The 12,565-nt window shown below is 39.9% G+C and overlaps 1 protein-coding gene across 1 annotated transcript in view; it reads right to left on the reverse strand.

Moving 5' to 3' along the window:
• Nucleotides 1–1,631: 1,631 nt before the first annotated feature.
• Nucleotides 1,632–12,565, reverse strand: part of PTN (pleiotrophin) — a 77,918-nt gene continuing 66,984 nt past the window's right edge. The window contains exon 5 of the mRNA XM_039708245.1: nucleotides 1,632–8,282. Within this exon, the coding sequence (XP_039564179.1) occupies nucleotides 8,230–8,282 (53 nt within the window). The 3' untranslated portion in view covers nucleotides 1,632–8,229. The remainder of the gene's footprint in view (nucleotides 8,283–12,565) is intronic.

Here is a 12,565-nt window from a genome sequence, read left to right on the forward strand (position 1 = left end):
AAAAACAGAGAATCTCATGTAGGCAAATTCCCATGTCACCATAAAAAATAAAGGACAAAAACCTGGATTACTACTTTGTGAGAAGGTTTCATCCTGAACAAGAGGAGTTAATTTTGCAAATTCTCAGTGAAAATCAGGTGCTGCGGCATCATCTACAAGGCAAGGGATGAAGTGAGTGTGTCTCTGTGTCTGTGTGAGGGCAACTATCATGCATTTGAGTTTTAATTACAGGTCTATCCTGTGCAAGGGCAGAGGGATGACGAAGTGCAAAAAGGCTTTGAACTTCAGCTGTAGTAGTGCACCAGATTAGCTCTGGGGTCTTAAAGGTCTCAAATAGGCTTTGTGCTGCTAGTAGATACTTGCCTGCAGACATCTCACCCCACTCACCTCTGGTGGTCCTCCTTCCATCCAGGCCCACCTAATGAAACACCATTCCCAAAAGCTTGGAGCGCAAAGTGGTAGGAGAACTTGGGTCTCTTCTGCATGAAGTCCTCTCCATTCATCTAATCCATACATAAGAAACCAAAAAGGTCCTAAGACCCTGTTCCAGGAAAGCAACCCAACCGAAAAGAATGGTTGTAAAAGCTCTGTTCCATGTTTATAGGTCAGTCAGTATCTGCAGACAGAGGTGGGAAGGATATGAGAAATCCAGAACTGTGTCTCCAGCATGATGAAGCTTAGGGAAGCTAACCATGACTTGACACATTCCTCGAGCAGCTCACATTTACCGACAGGATCAGTATTTCCTCACATGGAAGTACAAGAGCATCTGAAAACTCTCTTACTACCCTGTAAGCTAAAAATGTAACTAACTGCCAAGCAGCATATTAAAAAGGAATTAAAATTTTTCTTTTGTAATTAAACAATAGTGAGTACTTGGTCTCCTTTCCAAGGATAGGATTTAGGTTTCTGAGTCCGTTAGTGCTTTGAAGAATGTACTGTCAGTTTTTATACCTTACAATACTTATTTTCCTTCCAAACAATTTTAGAAGCCTATATCAATCCCCTTGTCTTGTAAAAAATGTGAAGCAACTCCCTCTTTTGGCAGTGACTGATGGAATGGTTTTCATGGAGTAGTTAATTAATTAATTATTCTAAGATTTTAACTAATAGTTGTACACAGAAAAAAAAGACTCAGAAAAATTGGAGTGGAGTTTCTTTTTTGAACTCTTGAGTCTTAATCACCTCTCACCAAACACACACACACATTGAAGTTACTGCTAAATACTGTTATTCCCGAGGCTAGGAATGAGGGCTTACCACTGCATACCTGATAGTGTAAGTTTTAAAAAAGTCAACCTCTTCATCTGTAATCTATCATTGTGTCAATGTCACACAGGTTGAAATAACTGTATACTGAAACAAGCTGCTTAAAATAACTGAAAAGTGCCAGGAAATTGGGACAGACATGCTTTAGTGGGTACAAATCAAAGAAATGTTTCCTGCTAGATTCACTTTCTGGCAGACCTCTTTCTACAGACTAAAACTTTTTCAGAATTTACAGATCTGTTCATGTGACAAGTCCCACCTACAGCCCAAAAAAAACTAGTATAATAAAGAGATACCATTATATACTTAGAATTAATTTAAGAAACTCCAGAAACAGTTTCCACAACCAAATGAGAACACCATGCATCTGTGTATTAGTTTATTTAATTCTTCATCGCCACTAAGAGCAAGTAAATTACGCTGATACAATTGGTAAACATATACATTCGCTAGAGCCCCCCAAAATCCCACAGAGCTAAGGGAAACATCAAGGGATGTTACAGGATTAATGCTTTCGTTCTACAATATGGATATATGGCTTTCATACAAGTTTTAAAAAATTGAAAAGGTAACACACTGCTAGCTTACAAAAATCAATATACAAACTGGAAAAAAAAAGGAAAGGGAACAGGAAAAGAAAATAACCCATAAGAAGATATCATATAGCACTGGTTTAATAGATATATACAGAATTAGAAATCCATTGAACATGATATTCAGGCTTTGTTATTTTGACTTTAATTCCTCCTTTCGGTTTACCCCTCAAACTAAAAGAATTAATATGATTTCTCTCTTACTTTTATTTTTCCAACTTATTTTATCCATTTTCCTCACTTTTTATTGGCAGAGAAAAAGACTTTTCCTGTCTGTGTTTATTTGTTCACACTTAACTGAAGCAGTTCCTCCACTTCAAAGCTTTGAACAAAGCCCTTGTGTGTACTTTGTGTGACAGAAGAGAACATCACTGTGATAGTAAGTCCTTTTGGCCATTACATTGGCGTGTGTTTTGCATTTCCCTTGGACACAGCTATCCTTAAACTGAAGTGCTGGCAAGTGGGAAGAAATCTAGCTCTTCATCCTACTTGTGTATCCTCACTTAAACAACAGCACAGGACAAAAAGCTCTTTCATTTCAACCACAGCCTGAAAACGTGGCAGCACTGGTCATGATTCACATTTAGAGTTATGCATGCACCTTTCTGGAGTTTTCCCCTATGTATGAATGTATATATAGTGTGTATATATATATGCAGTATGCATGTGTGTATATTTAGAGAGCTGCTATGTCTGATGCTGACATCTGCATTAGGTGGATTCTAGCTCCAAGCTGCAGCCTGTCTCTGCTGCAGGCCACCTAGCAACCACAACACACTCTGGACTATCACAGCCATTTCCTCCAGCTGTAAAAGTCTAGATAAACTACATGATTGTAATATGGGGAGTGCAATGATAATAAGAAAAGTTAAATAATGTCTTGTTGCAAGATAGAATAGAGCGAGGGAGTTCAAACAGCAAAGTTAATTGAATTAAACTGGCTGTGGGTAAAACAGCCCTGCAGAGGCTACCCACTTTCCTAGCTTTCCATCACTGAATTCAAGGTTAAAGGTTTTGTACAGTCTTTAACTTTCAATGATCTTCTGCAACTTTCAGTGATTTTCTGCAATGGGAATACTTCTGCGCCTCCGTTTTTAGCTCATCAGGAAATCCACTCTTTGGACATGTTTTCAGTTTTATTGTGGGTTTTGTTTGTTATCATGGTTTTTTTAAGAAATTAGTCAAATCTGTAGGTACAGCTTATATATATACAACTCACTCAAAGTCAAGTGGTTTAAAGGCTAGGAGATACTTACAGAGTTCTTTACCCATCTGGGACTCCAAGACATCCAAATTTAAATGGCAAACTGCAGAAAGAGCTAAAGAATTGTACAACCCCACTAATGAGATAATAATAGTTGAATATAGCTGAATTCTCATGCTTTCCCAGATTCTTGCTCAGTTCAGAGTGATGAGGCCACAAGACAGACAATCATTTGTGAAGAGTAGCAGAAAGGGGCCATTAGGAAAATTATTCAATTTCAGCATTGTTTAGTTTTGTTCCAAAAGCAAAGTTTGATGCTCCTATGAATGAGATTACCTACATCTTCTCCATGGGTGGAAGAGGCTCTCTTCATGCTCTCTACCTGCTTAGGCAAGTCTTTCACTATCCCTGAAACTCTATGCACCACAATAACTTGATGATAAAAGAGGACAGTGGTAAAGGATACAGCTGCTTGTCACTATTTATCTAGTTAAGGTGGTTTTCTCTTTTCTGTGTTTTTTTGTTTGAATTAACAAAAAATTCAAACACTCCTGCATCAATGTCTCTAATTTTTGAGATGATCATTTGATCATTTCTGTCCCCTGGGAAGCCATGACAATTGTGGTCAAGTTATGAGGAAAGTTTCACCAGCAGTCCATTCTCCCAATGAATCCAGGGACTCTCTTTGTTCATTATCATACTTCCTTGTTCACCATCATACAATGATTAAAAAGTTGCTACTGTGTCTTTTAATTTCAGAAGGACACAGTAGGAGGAAATGTGTGATATGGGCTTCCTGGGGCTGTTCTGCAACAATCCAGGAAGACATGGAGAATATAGTCTCAAGAATGAGGAAAGATCATTAACTTCCACAGAAGTTGATGAAGAAGAGTGCCTTAGCAGAACTGACAGAATAAAAGCTATCAAAATTATGGATAAGCGTGGGAAGGCAGGCAACAGGCATAATCTGTCTCTGTAAAGGAGAACTCAGTCTCAACTTTAGAGATGTGCTGTCCTAGAGAATTAAAATGGACTGAATACAAGACACCTCCCCCCACTGACATACTGTTTCCCCTTTGGATGATTTGGGAGACATTTTTCATGTGGAAACATGAAATCCCACTGCTGTGGGATATCAAAATGGTGTCCACCTCATCAATATATTGCGTTAGAAAAGTGGTGAGTTTACATTGTTAATTTTGCTGCAGTTCCTAGACTTGAGGGAAAATTAGGTTGTTGTCCACCCTCAACATTGATATTAGCCTGTGTACTATTGTCTCCTTTTGACTTTGTCTCCACTTGAACACTTTATTTAGAGGCTGAAGTGGGACTTCTCTGTAACACTTTACATTTGGTTCGTTTTCATTAAGGCACAAATCAGGGAAAGCATAAAAACAAATGTGCCAACCAGTACTTCTGCCTTTTGTGTGTAAGGAACAGGCAATAGAAATTTGTATAAAATGCTCCTGATTTCCTATCTGTCTTTTCTTAACCAACTCTCCAAAGCTGCCTGTTTATACATTTTGTAATTGTTATTCTTTCATTTCTTCTTTCTCCTTTGAAAAGCAGTTCAGCCCAGAATGTCATTATGGAATTAGAAGATGAAAATCAGTAAATTACAATTTAGTATCTACCTGCATGTACAACAAACATTTTCCCTTCCTGGAGCCTTGCCCAGAAGTTTTCCTGCACTTAACAGACTGCTAAATAGGCCAGGCTGACCTGGGCATTTCTGTCAGAAGACCAGTCTAAGTCAGAAAATGTCCCAGTCCTCAAACGCTGTTTTAAATCAAGATATAGACAGGCCTAACTGAAAGCAGCATTGCCTCAGCTTAGTTAGAGAAAGAGAAGGGAGATATACCCAAATATATTCAGGTTTAAACTCACTGGAATCCAGAATCTGGATGCAGATTCATCCATAGCTGATGTTCAGCAACTCACCCATCTCTTTTATAATAGATTTGAACACTCACAAAAAGGCTGTCATTTGGGGCTTTTTTATCACCCCCCCATACTCCATTACAGCTGTAGCAAATGAAGATGTAAACCACTCCTCGAGAGGGACATTCATGAAACAAATTTCTGTCCGTTAAACTAGGTAAGCAACTCATCTATGCTAAGTCATTTTTCATTGTAATAGGATAGCACCAAGAGGGTAAACACGTTTTTCATCTGAAGTAGCTGCTCCCACAGCACTGTCAGACCACTTGCCCTCCCAAAGCAGGGAAGGTAGAAGATTAGAAAGCAAATATGGAGAAGTTTCAGAATGACTGAAGTAGAAACTGATCAAGATGAGTGGGAAGAGGTTTTGTTCAGAATCTTGCCTTTTGCTTTCTTGATAATGTCACTAGTGGAACAAGGGCTCCTTTTAGGTATTGGGAGCCTCCTTTTAAGGCTGATCTGACTGACCTATTCAATCTTCCTCTGTGTTCTGTCATAAATTACTTTATCATCTCTTGCATAGCTAAACTTTCCACTGAATGTTTTCTTCTGGATTATTGGAAATTTTTTTCATTCTAAGCTTATAAACTACTACTCTAATTGCTGTCAACAATAAGATGCCAATATAGATATGAACATATGTGGATGAGTAATACATAAGAAATGTTCTCCTATTTCATGTCCTTTGCTGAATCTTCTTCTGGTCCTAACATGATATTTTTGTTTCGTTTCCTTGTTTTCTGTAAACTCTCTCCATGAAGGCTCTATGCCACCACAGGAACCTGACTGGCTTCCTTCAAAATCTATTAGGAATGTTCCTTTAACAAGCCAGATGGGCAGTTAAACAAAAGGACCATGAGGCATCAGAGGAAACACAGGGGAATTTATTTTCTTTATACTCACTGAGGTGGAAATAAGAAGTCACATCTAAGGTTTGCTAAACAACAATCAAAGTGATGGTCTCAACATCATTCCCAATTCCTGCCAGCTCCCTATGAAACATGGACTAGATTAACCAGTGTGAGACAATGGTGCAACAGTGTTGGCACTCAAAGTTGAGCCACTTCAAGTGAACTGATGCAGCATGTAGACAGACAAACCTTTGGTGAGTGAAAAAAAGTTTCCTTCTCCCTTTGCTTTCAACCAGACCTACCAAACCATTAGTTTAAGTCTGAGGCACAAGCGCAGGTAGACCTGATTAGACCATGAACAAACCAAATAGCACCCATAACCACCTAAGTATGAGCCTTTATGATTTTAGATTTGGTCATTGCACCTCCACGATGTGTGGGGGACACTTTTAACTATACCACAGACTCAGCATGGTCAAAACAACAAGGACATCAACACAGACTGGAAAACACACCCAAGGAGTCTAGGAAAGAATTGTGAGGCTAGTCTACCTTAAGCTATGTGCAGCCTTGGCTAGGAGGCTTCAGGAGTATTTGGGAACAGAAGGACTTGCCTCATCGTGAGTCTTGATCAGCCATACCCTCCACGCGAAAAAAAAGAGGGCAAGCTCTACAATTGTTACAATTCTTTCTCATAGAAAAGGGGAGTGATGTTAGTATGAAAAGAAAAAAGACTCTGCTTGTCTACAGGCTAATCCCAAGAGAGAAATGTGATTTACTCAGATGAACACAGCCTGCTGCAGCTTCACTGAAGTCAGTGGGTGCCATGCAGGAGAGACTGTTCCTCTTGACCAGCAGGCAAACCTGCAGCCCACACAAACAGCAAAGCTTATTTCTTGCTGCTGAATTTTAACATTTAGAATTCCAAAGTCCGATTTTGAACTTTATCTGGGCACTGAAACCCCTTATGCTTCCTCTAAAAATTTTGGTCTGCTTGTTGTCAGCTTGTTAAACAGCCCTTTACTTTGAGACAGACCAGCCATTTGTTAGATCTTTTTTCTACTTTCCCTTAGGATTCAGAATCATTTATATCAGGTAAAACGGAACAAACTGAAAAACAGCTGGTTGTAATTTTTCTCTTTTTTTCCCCTGCAGACTATATTTAAAAAAAAAAATCACAACTAATTTTATGTTGACTGAGCTTTTCCCAAGGGTTTTTGCTTATATAAAAGTGGAAGAAAGCAGAAGATACTTGTTTTGTATTTCCTTTCTGTTTTACTAAAAGATAAACCAAAAATTATTTCATTCCTATTTGTTTCAGGTCCCACAAATTGTCCCTTTTTTGGTCAAAAATATGAACTACCTCTGGTGGTTTTCAAACAGATTTCTCCTTTTATTTCCCACCAGACGTCCTGGTTTTTAACCAGCTATAATTAAGATTAACAGGAATTTTGCTACTGATACAAAAGAGAGCTGGGTTAGGCAGAATCACAACAATTTCAACTAGATCTTTTATGAAAATTATTTTCCCCCTTCTGTCAAAATGAAGAAATAAAATACAGCATTTTTCAGCTTTGATAGGTGAAATGGAGGACACTACCATCCACCAACACTGATATGCTGAAAAGTGGAAAGTTTTGTTGTTGTCATTCCACTTTGAAAAAGCATCGCTAGGAAATAATGAAAAATTAGGACCCTTTTATGTCCAGTTGTTGAAAGATTTTAGATTTACTGCCAGCATTCAAAATATGGTTAAGGAAAGGAGTGTTACTGGTTTTTACCTGTAGATGGTGATGTTTTGGAATAAGCATTAAGCACACATCCAAGAAAATCCCATACTTGTAAATACTCAATAAATGCCCCCATCCTTTCCTTAAACAAACAGTTTCATACAGTTATGCAGATATAATCAGATATTAAGAAACAGGCCTCAATTTTTCAGATATAAGGTCCCCATCTGAAATATAAATGCATCCAGCCAGAGTGCTATGTTCACACAGGGTACCACTGGCTTCAGCAGAGCCCCACACAGGCTCAGGTTCTGCTTGCATGTACTAATTACCAGACTGAGACCTATGGCAAGACTTTAGAAAAAAAAAATTAAAAACCTCTACAATTTCAATATGCAATAATTTTCTAAATGAGTTTGGAGTCCTTTATTACAGGCCTCTAAAAGTTGTTGTTAGGGTTATACATTAAAAATACTAAAGTAATATAAAAAAAAAAGATTTTTTTTGTGTGTTTGCTTTTTTCCTTCTATGGTACCATTAAGCTATAAATAATTTTAGGATAAGATGCCTAGGTATAAATGAAACTGTTAACTGATCGTGTTTGCTGATGTCCCTTTCTCACATTGCCCAGGTTGACTCCATTAATCGAGCATCTTCTCTTGTTTCTTGCCCTCCTTTTTCTTCTTCTTGGATTCTGTCAAGATACAACAAAAACAATAAAAAATCAGTGTCTAGCGGGCACTGCAATAAATTTCATTTAACAACCCGTGGAAGTTCCCCCTTTTTTTTTTTTCTCTCCATTCACATGAGAATTATCTCCTCATTTTGAACAAAGCAAGGGAAAAGAGAAGGAAAGCATAAAAATAACAGGAAAGTTGAGGCAGTAGAGAAGATGGAGAGGGAATTGCGTGTTCAGCTCAGAACCCTCCCTATCTGAGGGGCTGACCCTGTTTGGCATGCAAAGCATTGTCTCAGAAACTTGCTTGGAAAATAAGAAAACAGCAGGCATCTCCTGGAGAAACCAGGTCACGGCTCAGTGGAGAGCGGGAAGAAAGCATTGTACACACAACCCACACATATACCCTTTCCCTGCTTCCTTTCTGTCTCATTGTGAGCCTTTGGCTTTCTCTGAATGTGTGAGCAGCTCCAGAGCATGAGGAGAAAGCTCTCTTGTTTCTCCAGCTCCTCCACTGCCAACCCTTCCCCGTTCCCCTGGGACAGACACCTATGTGCACTCGGGAGGCAAGAGAGGCAATGGGAGCACGGCCTGCCCAGCCAGCTTAGACTGATGGGATGAGCAAAGGCATAAGGAGCACCTGCTTCTCTAATTAATTTGGGGTACCTAACGGAAAGATGGGAAGGCACAAGTGAAAATTTGCATCTTGTACTACCACCTGCAGAAACTTCCACTGTACTCTAGGGTAGCATGGTATTCGATAGGTAAAGGAAATTCACAGAGGCACCTTGGAAATTAAAGCAAATTAATAGGATTAGGTACTCTTGTGTCACATGTCACCTTGTAATGGGGAAAATAACAGTTCTCACTGGGAACATGAGTGAATCCCTATTGATACCAGCACAAACCAGAACAACAGGTACCACAGAGAGATGGAAACAAAGCTTCTGTGAAGCATCTTTCCTGGAACCAGAACAGCAAGCAAGCAGACCCAGGTTTGCCTAAACCTGGATATTATTAACCAAACCAAGCAAAACTATCATAGAATCATAGAATATGATGAATTAGAAAGGATCCAGAAGGATCACCAAGTCCAACTCCGGGCCCTGCAGAGGACCACCCAAAAAAATCACACCATGTTGCCTGAGAGGGCTGTCCAAGGACTTCTTGAACTCTGCCAATCTTGTTGCCATGGGAACACCACCCTCTGGTTAAATAACTATCACCTCGAATGAGAAGAAGAGCACTTAGCCCTCAAGGTGGAATTGTTATTTTTAAATATTATTCTTTTCCCTCTGACTTATTTACATAACATAATCTAAGAATCACCAGTTGTGGTAAAAACAGCTTGTTTTCATTAAAGCCAAGGCAACCACACCAATTTCTTTCAGGTATGGATAGGGCCAGATACCTCCAGCAGAAGGCAAATTTAAGCTACCACATTTCTCTGATTGTTGCTTTTCCTTTTTCCTAATGTTTCAAACCAACATTTTCTTCACCTGTTATAACAAAACAAAAATTACTTCCAATAATCCTTTAGTCAAAGCAAAATAAAATACTTGTTTAGTCATATAACCTGCTTTAAAATCTCTTTCCCTTAAAAACTTTGCTTAAATTTCAAAGGGATAATAATAATTTAATCTCAAAGAGATAATTTAGAAGAAAAAGTAATTTTTTTTATTTGAAAACTAATTTTTCTCCCCCTGCTTTTGCACGTATGTGTGTGCTTGCATGTGCATCTGAATGTCTGTAGTCTGGAGCTATTAACAAAATCTGACAATATTTCATAACCTGTCATTAGAAAAAGTAATCTTTCATTGACTTAGTATCTCATTTGCTTTCAGCTACAGCTTTTCCTCCACCCCTGCAAATTGCCTGTATCCCCCCTCAATCTCTTTTACCCACATCCTTCACTTCCTCTGATTTTGCCTCTTTGTAAGACTGACCCTCCTGGATTCTGTATTGATTTCACTCTCCCTCATACGTTTTATTCCCCACATAACATCACTTTCTCTGAAAGAAACAGTGGCATTTTATCAATCAGACCAGCACTGGAATCTGCAACATTTATTTAGACCCAGCACAAGCAGCAGGGCACTATGCAGACTTGAACCACATTTACTAAGAGCAAAGGAGACATATAAATGCAGGCAGACTGCCAGCAGGACTCTGCAGAAGAGTCCAGGAGAAGACTGTGGTCTGGAGTCACATGAACACACCAGCTCCCCCTCTTCACTGACCTGCGGTACCAGACAACCCACTGTTTATCTATTTGCACTTAATGCCCGTGGGTATTCCCTTCCTTTCTCAATTCTTCCCCTTTGTCTACCTTGTGGTAATTTGCACATCATCCAAACTGCCAAACCCATCTACCTCCAAAGACAAGTGACTCTGCTTTGGGCCTCAGCCGAGTAAAACTGACATGAGCCAGATGGAATTCCTCCCTCAGTAAAAGTACTCACACCACCACAGCTTCATCTTTCAGACAGGTAATCTGGATTGATGCACAGCATATTTGCTCCATGAAATGACATGCACACACAGAGCTGTGGGGATTTTTTTAAAAAAAAGCAAACTGCCCAAATATTTCTCAGCCTTTAAGTTCTTTCATACTTCCCACCACAGACAACAATATCCATGTGCTGACCTATGTTGATGTTCATATGTTCATTCACAAGTCTGTTCACAGCTACACTCTACCTGTTTTGATTATGATCAGGCTATGGTATGTCCATGGCTAACAATGTATAAAGTTGCTTTAAGAAGCACTTTGCTCATGTTTTTTCATTTCTCTTCACACTCTTTGCATTTGTGTCATTCAGGCTTTTATTGTCCTCACCTCTGTTCACCCTATGCTACGATTTCTACTTTTATGACAAACTGCTGGATCACAGCCACACTGGGCACCACATGACCCTGATCACCTTGCCAGTGCTACCCTCCCCAGAGTAACCAGGAATGACTGAAATCACCATGCTCAAAAGGCTGACAAGTTCAAACAATGAGAGTTATCCGCCAGCTCATCAGTCCCAAACTCCAGCATCAGCTGCAGCCATTTGCCAGTTCAGCTAGGGGAAGATCCCCTGGTACACTGTCCAACAGTCCCCTTCAGTTTCCTGTTCCATACAGAAAAATTATCAAAATTCAATTCAGGTTAGCACAGACTGGATGTTAAGGCCTTCAGTTCAGCCATTTCCTACCAGGCATCTTAACATGGTCCCATCAGAAACTACAGTGACTAAGCAGAGCCCACTGAGACAGCCTTTCTGATGGAGAAGCCACAATGCTGATTCCACACCTCACTGGCACTGCAAAGCAGTGTGACCCCAGCAACACACCCCTGACCCAGAGGGGAGCAGGAAAAGCTGCCCAATAAACAGGGACTATCCTGAGCAGAACCTTGCCATTTTGAGGAGCTTTGGGCCTACAGCAGCCTCCTTCACCTCACCTGCCCCATTGAGTGCAGTATTTCCACAGGCAGAGCCTCAGAGCTGAGCACCAGCTGTCCTTTGCCTTCAGGGAATGCGTCTGCGGCAGACAAGCATTACCAAAAATACAGAGACACACTATGGTAAAAACACTTAACCAGATGAAACTCAGGTTCACACCAGCCCACACAGAATCTGAATCTAAATCTACTCACTGCCCTATTTGCTTTCAAGTTAGGTGGCCCACTTGTGCCAGACACCAGTTGGTGGTATCTTTGTGAGCTATCTATGGTAGAATTCAGGGTCCAGAGACCTGAATTCCAGGTCCAGACCCTGAAGCAAAGCAGAAAGAAGGATGAAAATCCTGGATTTGAGAAGAGCAGATTTTGGTCAGTTCAGGAACCTGCTCAACCAGGCTAAATATCCTGGAGCAGGGCGCATGCAGAGAGCAAATTCCAAATCCCTGCAGCGTGCAACATCCAAGCAGTGCACAGCCACTCTGCTCCCCCCTGGAACCAGTGCACTTCCAGCAAGATCAAAACCAAACAGCCCTGCAGGAGCAAAGTGTGTCAATGGACAGGCACTGGATTATCTAATCCTTCATCACCAGAATAACCCTACTAATATTCACAAGATTTAGAATTATTCACAGGATTAAAAACTGGTCATGGATTAGCAATAGATCCACTTTCTGTGGGCCCAAGATGACCAATAACAAAAATTTCAGTCAGGTTCTTAGCGAGTAAACAAGTTAATTTGATTAGCAGAACTTTCTCTATGCAATTTGGAATTGCAGCAGTCCTCTTTAAACAGTCATCTTTATTCCAGAATCTCATTCTTACTATGCAAGCAGCAAATGAAAGTAATTCAGTT

This window comes from Passer montanus, unplaced genomic scaffold, assembly GCF_014805655.1.
Source record: "Passer montanus isolate IOZ18808 unplaced genomic scaffold, ASM1480565v1 scaffold20, whole genome shotgun sequence".
Lineage (NCBI taxonomy): Eukaryota > Metazoa > Chordata > Aves > Passeriformes > Passeridae > Passer > Passer montanus.